Below are 14,916 nucleotides of genomic sequence, written 5' to 3'. Positions count from 1 at the left end.
TATTAGCAATAACAAAAATTATAAAATAATTTACAGAAATTAACCTTAAAAATTACACAACCACTTACAGAGAAAAAATGTTAACTCTAATAATGACCATAAAATGAAGAGACAAATAAATGAAGATCTAATATGTTCATGGATGGAATGCTACTGACAGCAGAGTAAAGACAGCAATTCTCCCCAAAGTAATTCATCACTCAAATATAACTCCTATCAAAATACCTGAAGGGGGACTTCCCTGGTGGTCCAGTGGTTGAGAATCCGCCTTCCAATGCAGGAGACGCGGGTTCAATCCCTGGTCGGGGAACTAAGATCCTACATGCCACGGGGCAACTAAGCCCGCATGCTGCAACTACTGAGCCCGCACGCTGGAACTAAAGATCCTGCGTGCTGCAACTAAGACCCAACGCAGCCAAAAAAAAAAAAAAAAAAAGACAACAAAAAAACCTGAAGGATCCTTACTGTATAGGACAGGAAACTCTACTCAACACTCTGAAATAACCCATATGGGAAAAGAATCTGAAAAAGAATAGATATATGTATATGTATAACTGAATCACTTTGCTGTACACCTGAAACTAACGCAACATTGTAAATCTACTATACTCCAATATAAAATAAAAATTAAAAGAGAATCCTAAAGACAAAAACAAACAAACAAAAAAACCTGAAGGCTCCTAATGTTCTAAATATGATATGGAAAAACCAGTCTAAGAATAACTATATTAACAAAAAAGGCAAAGACAAGTGTTTCACCTTGCCAGATAATTAAGATTTACTACAAACCCACCCTAATTCGTCTATAGTACTGGGATCGCAAAAGACAAGCAACTGGAACAAATACTCCCAAATGCATTTGTTGGCATAAAGTCTCTCATTAGAAGCAGCCTGCACACAAAGGGCTCAATAAATACCCATTGAATGAATGAATAAATGACATCAGGCCTTCCTGAGGCATCTGCCACATCATTAACTACGTAGAATTCACTTAATGATGATTCTAGTAACTAAAACAAGCTTCTAAAAAAGTGTTCAGTGGAAAAAAGTAGGAAAAAGAATGCGATTAATAGCATTATACCCTGTATGTAAATTTTAAAACATATAAACAAAACATTATTTTGGAAGAAAACACAAGTATATGAAGTAAATACATGAAGGTCGACTGGAAAAACACATCAAATATACTCTAGGGTAAATGCCCAACATGGGGGAGATAGGAGTGAAAATGAAGATAGAAGATAAAAGAGTAATGATGTAAAATGGAGGAAAAAGGGGGATCCATACAGAAGGTAGCATAAACAGAGTATGATCAATCCAATCCTAAATATCTGATGTCTCTAGAAGAAAACACAGTCTTTTTTTTTAGTGTGCCAGGCAGTTTAGATTAAAATATTAATCTAACTTTTACAAGGAAACTAAAGCTCAGAAGTTAACTGGCCCAAAGTCACTCAATTTGGGACTACAAATCTAGATCTACCTCTCCAAAGCCTACAATCTTTCTGTAGTGCTACATTTCTTATTTAATACTCTCTGGTCAATAGATAAATGAAAAGAAAGGTGAGAAAATAACACTAATCCATTCCCTTAAGAACTGATGATGTTAGTCATGGCTAGTTACAGCAGAACATAAAAATATAAGAACTATTACAAGGGAGGGGCAATATTTACCTCTTGATTTAGAAAGCAGCCACAAGAGATAAATACAAAGCTTTGTAGTGTAGTGGCTAGGGCATGGACTTCAGAGTCAAAAGACCCAAGTGTTAATCCCAGGTGCATTCTCTTGGACAAATTACAAAACCTGTATGTCTCCACTGTAAAATGGGAAAATGAAATAATGCATGTGCAATGCTTAGCCTGGCATAGACTATGCACTCAAATGTTAGCAGTTGTTATCAGCTACTATCTTTATCTTCTTTCATTTATCAAATTCCAGAGTAGTGTAAACAGTTGTCCCTAGGTATCTTGGTTCCAGGACCCCCTGCAGATAGCAAAATCCACAGATGCTCAAGTCCCTTGCAGTAGGCCCTCAGTATCCCTCCTCAAATCAAAATGGGTTGGAAACATACAAGTATGAGGCTACTCCAGCTTCCTGTATCCCTTCTGGCTGCGAAACAAATGTGTACGAGCTCACACTTACCACTCTCCAAATACCTTCTATTTCCACTCACAAAAACTTATCAGTCACCTCTCTCTTTTGAAAACAAGGCCTTTCTCTCAATTTTCAAGCTTTTCAGGCTATCTGAGACTTCTATATTGCTGACCATTCAAATGACCTCCTTAAACCTCTTTCCACCTTCCCTAGTTTCCGCTCTCAGAGCTTTACTTTGCTTGTCACCTTTGTTTGTTCTAAGTATCTGCAGAAACTCCATGTTCAAAGGTTCTGTTTCAAAAATGATCCCCTCTATGAGGACAGCTCCAGCCCAAATCTCATTTTCACTGAAGCCTGCATTTAAGTGCCTATATAACGTTTCCACTAGGATAGTCTACTCGCCTCAACTAACATCTCCTTCTCCTTTAAAGCTCTTTGCAACTCTTCCAGTTCTTTTTTAACACCTCCAATTCCTCTAGTTGCCCAAGTTAAAAGAAAAAAAAATTAACTCCTCTTCTCTCTTTGAACTTTACTTCACAGATTCATCATTTTAGATCCTAGAATTTATTTTCTCAACCACAGTAGGCTCCAAGAAAGCAGCTACTTTTTCTATTTTGTCCACCAGAATCTTGCACAGAAAGCAGCACACAGAAAAGCCTCAGTAAACATCTCTTGACATTGAGATGGACAACAGAAAGGCGGTGTTGAAGACCACGAGCTGGTTAGAGGCAAACTAAAACCCAGTTCTTCTGTACTGCATTGCCAACTTGCCAACCTATCACCAAACCAGATCATTTACTTCCTGAAAATCTCTGCTCAATGAACCCTCTTCATTTCTACTGCCAAGTTAAGTCCTTGTTATGAAAAACTTCAACTATTCCAATTGCTTTTCATTTAGTATTCATCCCTCCAGCCTTTCTCCTGTAACACAATGATGTCAAAATAACACTCTCCAGACACCACTTCTCTTGCTGGATCTTTACTGCCTTACTCCTTGGTTTAGCTTGCAAAACCCATCACAATTTCCAGAATACACTCAGCCCTCCGCATCCACGGGTTCCACATCTGGGTAGAGGGAGGGCTGAGTGTACTATGCCATTTTACATAACAGACTTGAGCATCCAAGGTTGGGTCCTGGAACCAATCCCCCACGGATACCAAGGGATGACTTTAGCTTTTATTTTCTACTCAGGCTTGGCTGCTTACTATCACTTCCACCCATATCAAGTACATCGTCTTCTTTTACTCATAACCTTTCTCATTTCTCCTGACAATTAAGTACTATCTGCCCACTGCAGGCAGGCAAGCAGACACACACGCACAAACTAGGGAAAGGCCACTATTCATATTAGCAGCACCAGTGTATCTTATTTCAGTTCATGAAGCACCTGTATTCCACAGAAGTAAAGTATATGAACCACACGTCATTTCTCTTAAAACCAAGTCTTCCTTGACAACTCCAGTCCAGTTTTTTCCCTTTTTTAAGCAACTACTAAACAATTCAGCTCTTTGTATTGTTCACTAATGTTCAAATCAGATATCTTAGAATGTTAAAAGTGCAAAAGAAAAATCTCAGAATTCATTTAATTTAGCAGTAATGACTGGAATGCACAAGAGTATCCCAAACTTAACCACATGTCCAAGGTAAGTGCCGTAGGCATGTATTTTTTTTTTAAAAGCTTCATGAATAATTCTATTATTCATTCCTTGTAGAGCCAATCCAGTCAGCCCCATTTTTTAGATAAGAAAATTGACAAACAAAGAAAAGGTAGAGAAACTTGCCTAAGGCCACCTCCCAGCCTACAGGCAGCAGAGAGTAGTGGTTAAGAGCACAGGCTCAGACTCAGGCTACTTAAATTCCAGCTCACTGCTTACTGAGAATTTAGGCAAGTTGGTTAATTTCTTTGTATCTTTCTTAATCTCTTTAAAATGGTATGTCTATCTCAAAAGAGTTTAATTAGAACAAAATGAGTTAGTGTATATAAAGCACTTAGAACAGAAATAAGTGCCCAGAAAAGCCGCTCAACATCACTAATTATTAGAGAAATGCAAATCAAAACTACAATGAGGTTATCACCTCACACTGGTTAGAATGGGCATCATCAGAAAATCTACAAACAACAAATGCTGGAGAGGGTGTGGAGAAAAGGGAACTCTCTTGCACTGCTGGTGGGAATGTCAACTGATACAGCCACTATGGAGAACAGTATGGAGGTTCCCTAAAAAACTAAAAATATAACTACCATACGACCCAGCAGTCCCACTACTGGGCATACACCCTGAGAAAACCATAATTCAAAAAGACACACGCACCCCAATGTTCATTGCAGCACAATTTACAACAGCCAGGTCATGGGAGCAACCTAAATGCCCATCGACAGACCAATGGATAAAGAAGATGTGGTACATATATACGATGGAATATTACTCAGCCATAAAGAGAAACGAAATTGGCTCATTTGTAGAGACATGGATGGATCTGGAGACTGTCATACAGAGCAAAATAAGTCAGAAAGAGAAAAACAAATACCGTATATTAACGCATATATGTGGAACCTAGAAGAATGGTACAGATGAACCGGTTTGCAGGGCAGAAATAGAGACACAGATGTAGAGAACAAACATATGGACACCAAGGGGGGAAAGTGGCCAGGGGTGGGGGTGGTGGTGGGATGAATTGGGCAATTGGGATTGACATGTATACACTGATGTGTATAAAATGGATAACTAATAAGAACCTGCTGTACAAAAAATTTAAAAAAAGAAATAAGTGCCCAATAAATGTTCACTGTTAATACTGGAAATAAAGGATTACAGCCAAGCTCTAACTTAGTTTCATGTACCTACACCACTACACCAGTACCTACCTATATTTTGACAAGCAGCTTGTATACTCCTGAGGGCAGAGCTCAAGTCTCCTGCTTCTTCAGCCACCCCCACCACACCAAATACATTGTTGGCAACAAAATAATATTGATATTTTGAACAGATGTATGGATTCCTACTTCTGAACTCTGATACCTCAGCCTAGGATCCTACTTCTGCCAAAGTATCCAGGATGAATGAATAATAAGAACTTACATAATAGGGCTTACTATGAGCAAAGCACTGTTTTAAGCACTTTTCACATTTTCTCCCGTTATCGATTTCAAATACTCCATAACAAGAAATATAAAATGAGCTTAGTACTTATGAGCCATGTTAATGCGACAAAACATTTTCTACCAAAGCTAGGCGTTACTTTTACGGAAAATATAAAATAATTTTAACTAGTGATTCATTACAAAAACAAAGTCCTAAAATAAAATCAAATTTTCTTTCAAAAAACTCGGCATTTATGAAACTAGTCTGTCGCAAAGGATTGACATTCCTATACTACAAATACTCAAAAGCAATTTCCATTCCCCTGAGACAGGTACAATTTTATTTTTTGAATCTACTTTAAAATATGGTCTTGAAAACAAAACAGGTTAACACACACCTGGCACTAAAGTACAATCTGCAACATGTACGTTTTCAAAAAAGAGTATTTAGTTCCTTACTAAAGTATTTTAAACATATAAATGTTTCTACCTAACAAAATGTTTGTGGATATCTATCCACAAGATATTGTGGATATCTATCAACTCTCTCCTAGTGTGACTGCCACTTTAGGGCTCCCTGTCTCCAAAGTCTGTCCTTTCCAATCCACTCTATCCCCCTAGTGATCTAACTAAAAGATCAATCTGACCTCACTCTCCGGTTTCTCCTATTTAAACTAATTCATTGGCTCATCCTCTCAGTCAGGTTAAAATCAGAGTTCACCTGCACAATAATCAAGTCCCTTCAAAAGCTGGCTCTAACCTCCCTTCCCATCTCTCTCCACCAACAGGAATCTTTCCTCTGCCTGAAACAAAATTCTCCCATCTTGATCCTGCAAAGCATTTTATGGATGAGAACTGAGGCTCATAGAAATAATCTGTCCAAGGACACACAGCTAGTGATAATAGACCGTTATCTAGAATACAAAGTCTTCCCTTCGAGTTTCTAAAGACCTTTTAAACTATTTTTGGTAACTATTTGTCAAATGTATGAGAATTGTTTGAATGTCAGGCTCTTCTCATTAGCTCTATATATGAGCTTCTCCAAGATGATCCTTTCGGGTTCAGGAAGAAAAAACTAGATTTTTTTAGTCGTAAAAAATAAATTAAACCACTCTGGTGGGGGATGCTGATAATGGAGGAAGCCGTGCACGTGTGGGCGCAGAGAGCAAGTACTAAAGGTAAACTGTACCTTCCGCTCAATTCTGCCATGAACCTAAAACTGCTCTAAAAAATAAAGGCTATTTTTTAATTAATTTAGCTTTATCAAGATTAATATAAGGATTCACACTTGATCTGAAGGTCAGCTGGTCATTAACAGCAGAGACTATATAGTCAGAAACCTGAGGAAAGAACAGAAGTTCCACAGACAGTGGCGCTTTACTTCCAGCACATTGTGAGGCACTGCAGTTTATGTGTGCTCAATGAACCAAATTTAGGGATTATATTATTTAGTTTTAACTAAACTGACTCTCACAACATGGAGAAGTAGCTTTGAAAAAATTCCTGCAAAGACTGCAAAGATAATAATAATGCAAGCACAAGCCAACAAGAAAATAGCACCGCTAAGTACAAGCTATTATTCATCCACATTATGATGTAAAATAATCTAGTCAGTCAATCACACACCTCTCACCAAACTACTACTTTTTAAATAAGAACAAAAAGGTCTGTTAACAAAGTATTAGACTGTTTATTTTCTTTCTCATCTTTCTTAACCATCTAATTTGTGTAATTTATTATGTATACCAATATGCTATTAGTATACTAATATACTAATACCATATTTACACATGTATAAATCTTATAAACAATTAATTACATATTAAAGGTTCATGCACAATGCTTTTCTGATGGGGGGAATACAAAAAAATTTGAATATCCACCACTTAAGGCACTGACCAAGTCTTTTTTTTTCCTCTTTAGGGTGGTCATCAATCTTCCTAGTTTGCCAGGACCAAGGTGGGTAGGCTAGGCTGCATAATGGCCCCTCCAGAGAAGTCTGAGTCCTAATCCCTGAATATATTGCCTTACATGGTAAAAAGGTCTTTGCAGAAGTGATTAAGTTAAGGAATTTGAGATGGGGAGATAATCCTGGATTGTCTGGGTGGGCCCAATGTAATCACAAGAGTCCTTGTAAAAGGAGGCAGGAGGATCTCTCATTAGTAGATGTGAAGACTGAAGCAAGAGGTTGGAATAATCCGAGGAAGGAGCCACAGAATATAAGCAGCCCCTAGAAGGTGAAAAAGTCAAGAAGCAGATTCTTCCCTTAGTCTCAAGAAGGAACCAGGCCTGCTGACACCCTGACTTTAGCCCAGTTAAGACTTATTTTGGACTTCTGACTCCCAAAACTGTAAGATAATAAATGTGTGTTGTTTTAAGTCACTAAATTTTTGGTAACTTGTTACAGCAGCAATAGGAAACTAACAGGGATTCCTGGGACTTACGACTTTCACTGCTAAAACCAGGATAAGTTGGTCACCCTATTTTCACATTTTCAATGCCCATAACAACATCTGGTACTTAATGAACATGAGAAAAACCTTTGTTGAATGATTTTATGATAAAACATATAGATAATGTACCCTTACTATTTTACAAAGATCTACCATATATATTATCTCATGTTATCCTCCTAACAACCCTGTGGGGTGTGAATGAATTAGTTTTCCCACTTTTAGGATATAAGGACTAAGGTTCAAAGAAATTACAAAACATGTCCAAGGATGCAGATCTAGTAAGTGATGGAGCCGTACCTACTATAAATATAGTTTTCCTGACCTACAAAGGATTACAGCAGTCAGGATCCCATGAATCAGGCGGCCTAGGTTCAAATCCAAGCTCCAAAACTTAATAGCTGCTTTACTTTAGCCAAGTTATTTAACTTCTCTACTTCCTTAACTATAAAATGTAAAAGTAAATTATCAATAATACTAATAGGGTTGTTGTGAAGATTAAAGGTGCTAAAATGTGCAAAGTACACACCACAGGTTTGTCAGAGATAGTTGACAATAAATAATAGCTATCACAATTATTCTTGCCACAGCTATAGTACATTTATGCCTAAAATACTCTGTAGTATTTGATAAAGAATCACATGAAGTATGCAAAAGGAAAAAATAGCAACCAGAATAAATAATAAGAAGGATAGGATGAGTCTTTTGTGAAAGTAATCTAAGGTTAGGACTCCAGGCTGGAAAGACAAAAGGAGAGGGGAGACATAAGCAAGATCTATAAATATGTGACAGTATAAATAAAGTGATTATAAAATTCAGTAATATTGGTAGGATGAGGAGTTTAGGAACTTAGAAACTATAGGGTATTGTAGTATAAACATATAGCACTCATAAATCTACAAAATGGTATGGCTTAAAAAAGAAATGGATGACAAAATCTTGGAACACTTTATAAATGACAGAAACAAAAATGACTCTTGCAAAACTTGTCAAACCCTACAAGAGCATTACGCTAAGGGAGAATGGAGATGTCGAGAAATGACCTAACAGACCATCTTGTAGCAAGAGTTAGATCTCCAGCTGAGTCAGTGACATACTTTCATTATTCCAATTTCCCAAGGAAGAACAGCCTCAAAAGACACAACATACCCTTTGCCAATCACACCACACATCACTTCTCTTCCCTGATGTCATCATCACCCTTCCAAAAAATTCTCAAGCCTTAATATCCTATAATGCCTTTCCACGGCCTCAATAAAGAACAATTAAAATATCTTAAAATTTGGCAGTGCAAACAAATCTCAAAACAAACCCAACTGTTCCTTAAACAAAAGTTTCTTAAACTTTGCACTATTTACTTAATCCCTCAACAACCATTTTTCACTGTGAAAGTCAACAAACTTTACAGAACTTTATGACTATTATTTTCAATACTAAGCTAACTGATTTTTTTTTTTTTTCCCCTAACAGGTCATGATCTCCTCACTACTTCCAATGAATAAAGTTGAGAAACCATATTGAGGTCAGCTTAAGCAAAAGACAACCCAAAATTAAACAAAGTAATAGAAGCATGGATAATTTAAATCTGCAAATGATTTTAAAAACCACACCGTAATGCTTGATTTCACTGCCACCAGCCAATTAATTTTTTAAAAATCATGTTTAAGGGTAGAAACTTGCAGCTGGTAGATAAGTTAGTCCTGGAGATCACAGTATAGTGGGTGTAGACAACACTATTGTACTATAATTATCAACTTGCTAAGAGACCAGATCTTAATTATTCCCACCACAAAAAGAAATGATTATGTGATGTGATAGAGATGCTAACTATTGCTACAATGGTAACCATGTTACATTATGTAAATGTATCCATTCAACATGTTGTACACCTGAAATTTACACAATGTTATATGTCAAGTATATTTCAACTAAAAAAAAAAAAAAAAACCAGAGATCCTGGTGTGTTTTAAACTTGAATGAAAAGTGTAACCTCTTTGCCCTCTCAACCATTTCAGAAAGTGATGAAGAATACACGGCCTAAAGATGGGCAAGATCAAGTAGAAAGAGGAAAGAAAAAACATATATAACCTACAAACAACTAAACAGCCCCCAGAAAGAAGTGTATATGAACACACAAGGTTTCCGTACCTCATGTACAAATTTAAATTTAAAATGAGGTGAGCGGACTCATCTCCTACATGCATTTCTTGGTAACCAACATGATACTAAAAAGCAGAAGGTGAGATAACATTGGTCTCATTAAAGGGTTCGGAATGAACGTCAAGAGGCCAAATTTCTTGTTCTCTAAAACGTCTATCAACCTGCCAATCAAAATTCTTCAGCCAGGCAAGTGTTTTCTTTTCTTCTTATTTACGTATTATTTTCTGTGAGCAACAACTCTACAACTTCAGTGTCTTTGGAATCCATTAGGCACCCACATAAATGAAAAAAATTGTTGGTGTTTTGCAGAAATAAGCTAAACAAGAAACTTAATTTGTCTAGATTTTAATATAACAGCAAATCACTCTGACTGAAGAAGCATCTTTACAGTCAGCAAATGTCACACATCTCTGAAGAAACTCCCTCGGAGGGCAGAATGGATTTTCCAAGTACAGTGGTAGCGATCCTTTGACTGACAAGCTTTCTCTTCTCCTTCAAAAAACCCCAAATGTGCCAGGGACTAACAGAAACTCCACAAACTTATAGACAAAGCACTCTTCCCGCCTCCAAAATGCAGGACTTATCCTTCCATTACTACGGGACATTATCCAAGCCACACTTCCAGAAACCCCTGTACACACTACACCCTAAGACACTCTCTGCTAAACAGCTTCTTATCATCTACCCCTTGAAAAAGTGCTTCATAACGCCTCCCGAAAGTCTCCAAGAACAGCAACCCCAAGTGTACCCGAGGCCAAAGACTAGGAGAGAAAGGGCCAGGAGAGCCAGTGCTCGTACATTAGTCACCTTCACGACAAGTCACGTTTTTAAAATCGCCTGTCGGGAACACATCACATCCGACATACCTTATGCCCTTCCCAAACCATGAAAACAAGTGGCTGCTACTAAGCCCGAGCAACTTACCCAGCCTCCATGTGAACACTTCCCACACACCCCACCATCACCAAGGGCCAGGGTAACCGGGTACAAAGGCACCCAGGCGCCTCCCTCTCCCACTTAGTCTCTGTAAATTCCAAAACGCACCACGAAAACCTCCGCAGAGAGGGTTGCCAGGCCAGCCCGCCGGAGAGTCACGGAGTAATCGGTTTGTCGCTTCATAGGAGCCTTGGAGACCCGCACCCTAAAAGCCGGGGTGATTTGGGGGTGTGACCTGGGCCGCTCCCTGCCCCCCTCTCCCCTCACGGGAAACTCCCGTGTGGTCGCGGCTACTCACCAGACCAGGGAACACAGAGACAGGCAGGAGACTAGGGCCAAGGCCCGCCGGTACTTCTTCATCGTCTCCTCCTTCTTCCCCCTGCCAGAAGGCGGCACATCCTCTCGGCAGCTGCTACTGCCGAGGCCAAGATGGAGGAGCCGGAGCAGGAGAGCGAGGATGAGACCGAGAGTCCGAAGGGCTGCGGCGCTGGAGGAGCGGCTCCTGAGCGGCTCGCGCGCTGGCCGCTCTCTCCCAGGGGCCCACAGCGGCGCCGACGGGTGCGCTTCACAGGGGGCTTCCGGGGACCGCCGTTGCTGCCGCAGCCGCCGGCTCGTCCGCGCCCGCCTCCTCCAGCCGCCGCCGCCGCTGCCGCCCCATATCCCCCCCGCCCTCCCCGGTTCTCGCTCCGTGCTGCCGGCGACCAACGGCCGCTGCGTACTAGCCTCTCAACAACCAATCACCGGCGGGGCCGCGACACCTCACACACCGCTGAGCTGGAAGAAGACGCGTCACCCACGTCCCGCGGCGCTCGCACCCCCCACTAGCCTCCGCGCGGACCACGCCCCCTCCGACGTCTCAGGCAGCTGAGCCAGAGGGAGGAGGACACAAAGCGAGAGAGGCGGGGGTGGCCACCGCCCCGCCCATCTCAAGTCCCGCCCACTTCAGGAAGTCCGAGAGGAGCCTCGTGACCCTCAGCCTTCTTCGTACGATGTCCCGCCCTCTAGCCCAGGGCGCGCCGAGTCCGTGCAAGGGCCCTTGGGAGCTGTAGTTTTCTCTCCGGAACCCTTCCCTTTCCCTTTCCCTGTCCTTCCCAGTATCACTGTTTTGATGAAGAGGTCTGTGGTTTCGCTTCTCACTGCAAGACTGGCCAGCTTTGGAATTGTTACATCCAGTTTTCCTTTTTTGACCACAGTTTGTGGGAAGGCCTAGAATGACGGTGGGGGAAAAGCTATACTAATAAAATTTAAAAGACGTTTTCCGGGTGTCAGTGGGCCGGGCCCATCGAGCTAGGTGCTGATTGGTTAGCGGAAAGGGGTGTGCCAAGAGTTCCTCTCATCTGATTGGTTGGAGTGAGAAGTCTTCCGCATCTTTTCCGCCTCTGGGAGAACTTCGCTCCCCGCCAGATTCCTCCACTGGGATCGGCTCGATTGGTCTTCAGTCTCTTGGATTCGTGCTTTGGGTTCGCTGCGGTGGGGCCGGAAGGGAAAACTGCGGCTCCTTATGGGGGAGCTCCAAGTTCTGAGGTTCACCGAAAGCGGGGAAGGTGGTCGTGTACACAAGTCTGTTGCTACAGTCTGAGACAAAAAGTGACCGCTTCTCAATCTTTAAAACGAGCAGTGTGCCCCCCTCGAGATTTTTATGCCACTGATGCCCCTAAAGATGTCTCAGAAGCTAGTTTAGGGACCCTCTGCCTGAAAGTCCACAATGCTTGACCGCTTTTCTTCCCAAGCGCCTCTTGACGTAGTTCTCTTCTATGAGGTGGTATAGAGGAAGACGCACGAGCTTTTGCTCGGGAGGCGTCTGGCCTCTGGCCTCATGTGTTCCTTCTTCTGTCTCTGGTGATGTATTTGACTCTTGACACTAAGAGGGAAGTTAGTCTCTACGGAGGGATATTTCTTTTATAAAATAAGAAATATAAAAGTATAACTCAATGGTGTTTCCCTTTTTGTCTTGGCTGTCAGAAACTCAGAACTACCTTCTCCAGAAAGCAGCCAGACATATGGGAGAATGGAGACTCCAGTTGTCTGTGCCGTGGAACATGGCACAATGTCTAGTGTAAGAAATGTTCAAAGCAGGTGTTATTAAAGCGTGGGCCACTTGGTACTCATGTGGTCGAAGGAAAAAGGACTCAGTAAAGTGCCCATCTAACACAATTTTGAACCACGTAATTTCCTTGTAAACCTTCTAAGTTGAATTAGTTGTTAATTGTACTCCCAGGGAACAGAATGTTTTGACTCATTCTAAAATTCTTACTATAAGTCAACTGGATATTAGAAAAATTCTACATAGGATGATTTGGTTTTAGAAGAATTCATCCTAAACTAATTTTTCTGGCAATAATTAGGTAACAGTTCCAATGATCTGTTCATGGCACTTTTAGTATATGACAATAAAATCACTTCATCTCTCTCACTGCAGTGGGCAAGCACTTAACTCGCCCAAGAGCAGTATCAAATGATTAATATGTAAATTAAAAGGAAGGTAGGGGCAACAGAAGGATGGGGATTATTTTACATTCTTCACCATGCGAGGCACCCTTTTCCTTTCACTCCAGGAAATAGGTTATTCAGGGCAAGGAACAGGTGCTCCTGAGCTGATCCTCAGTAGATCACAGCAAAGAAAGTTCTGTTAGAATACATGCTCGAGCAGACCCGGCCCGCCGCCCAGTTCGCGCCTCGCCGCTCCTTGCTCGCAGCCCCGTGCTTCGCTCTTCTCCGAACATGGCAAAAATATCCAGCCCTACAGAGACTGAACGGTGCATCGAGTCTCTGATTGCTGTTTTCCAAAGGCATGCTGGAAGGGACGGTAACAACTGCAAACTCTCCAAGGCCGAGTTCCTTATCTTCATGAATACAGAGCTGGGTGCCTTCACAAAGAACCAGAAGGACCCTGGTGTCCTTGACTGCATGATGAAGAAGCTGGACCTCGATTCTGATGGACAGCTAGATTTCCAAGAATTTCTTAATCTTATTGGCGGCCTGGCCCTAGCTTGCCATGACTCCTTTATTAAGTCTACCTCTTCCCAGAAGTAAATCGGAGAAGCCTTTGGGCCTGGCCTCCAGCCCCACTCCCTTTCCTTCAGCCTCCCAATTATCATCTACCCCTCACAGCCCACACATACCCTGAGCCCAGTGCACCCACCACCCCATGCAGGCCACTCCTGCTGGTAGTAATAAAACAATATTGTTTTTTAAAGCACAAAAAAAAAAAAAAAAAAAAAGAATACATGCTCAACTCAAGCCTGGCAAGTTATCATGTGCCTCTCTTGTATCCTCTCCTTCTCACCCCAAACCCACAAGTCCACCCACTGCTTTTCCACTAAGTCTCTGCAATGATCTTTTGGAATATACAGTTAGTAGATAGAATTTTTCTTCCTTCTTTCCTCCCTTCCTTCCTTCTTTCCTTTCTTTCTTCTTTTTTTTCTTTCTTTCTTCCTTTTTCCTAGAGTTGGGGCTTTATTGTGACCCCTGTGGTAGGGTTGCCATTCACCTAATTATTAATCAATCATTAGCTTTTATTATTTCAATCAATAAATATCTTTTTCTCTTTTTGCTAGTTTCATTTCCATGGCTTCATGTTAAGGTGTAATTTTCAGCCCTCTGAGCCTTTTCATTTTTCTCTTGGATATTTCATAATTTCAGTTCTCATCTATACTGTTGACTCCCAGGTCTATATCCCAACTTCTCTTCAAGTAGGTGCTGGACATAACACTAATTCTACCATCACTTCAAATTTTACCTGCATAAAATAGAACTTGTTTCCCCATAAATTAACTTCCTCACTTGAGTTTCTATTTGTGTTAATTCTTCTTTGTTTTAAGGCTTCAGATAGTGAGAATAAGAGAAGTTCCATGGATGTGACGTTTGAAAAACTGGTAGACATTTTTCTGCTTGGTTGGTAAATATAATGAGAAAAAATAATGGAAAAAATTATATTATAATGAAATAGGTAAATAAGAAAATGAATAAGAATTATATAAAATAAATTGAGTATAGATAAATGCCACCATACTCAAAAGTATAACATATGCCAAAGAATGGCAAGAAAATATATAGAAAAATCAAAATGTGTATATAATCTTTAAGGCTCACACTAAGTAATCACCATTTACCACCTCTTAACTACACTACAGTGATTCTCAACCAGGGACAATTTTTTTTCCCTTGGGGGAAAATTGGCAATGTCTGGAAA

General features: G+C 40.6%; 2 protein-coding genes across 3 annotated transcripts in view; one reads left to right on the top strand and one right to left on the bottom strand.

Moving 5' to 3' along the window:
* SUCO (SUN domain containing ossification factor) overlaps nt 1-11,198 on the bottom strand; it is a 72,666-nt gene extending 61,468 nt beyond the window's left edge. For both annotated transcript variants that reach the window (XM_068541257.1, XM_068541258.1), the window contains exon 1: nt 11,023-11,198. In XM_068541257.1, coding sequence (XP_068397358.1) covers nt 11,023-11,084 — 62 coding nt within the window. In that variant the 5' untranslated portion in view covers nt 11,085-11,198. The remainder of the gene's footprint in view (nt 1-11,022) is intronic.
* A 2,177-nt stretch (nt 11,199-13,375) lies between these two features.
* On the top strand, nt 13,376-13,932 carry LOC137761451 (protein S100-A11). The gene has a single exon (XM_068538381.1). The coding sequence runs from the start codon at nt 13,446-13,448 to the stop codon at nt 13,755-13,757; it is 312 nt and encodes a 103-aa protein (XP_068394482.1). The 5' UTR covers nt 13,376-13,445; the 3' UTR covers nt 13,758-13,932.
* The last annotated feature ends 984 nt before the right edge of the window (nt 13,933-14,916 follow it).

Source organism: Eschrichtius robustus, chromosome 3, assembly GCF_028021215.1.
Source record: "Eschrichtius robustus isolate mEscRob2 chromosome 3, mEscRob2.pri, whole genome shotgun sequence".
Lineage (NCBI taxonomy): Eukaryota > Metazoa > Chordata > Mammalia > Artiodactyla > Eschrichtiidae > Eschrichtius > Eschrichtius robustus.
This window is presented reverse-complemented; position numbering and strand designations above follow the sequence as displayed.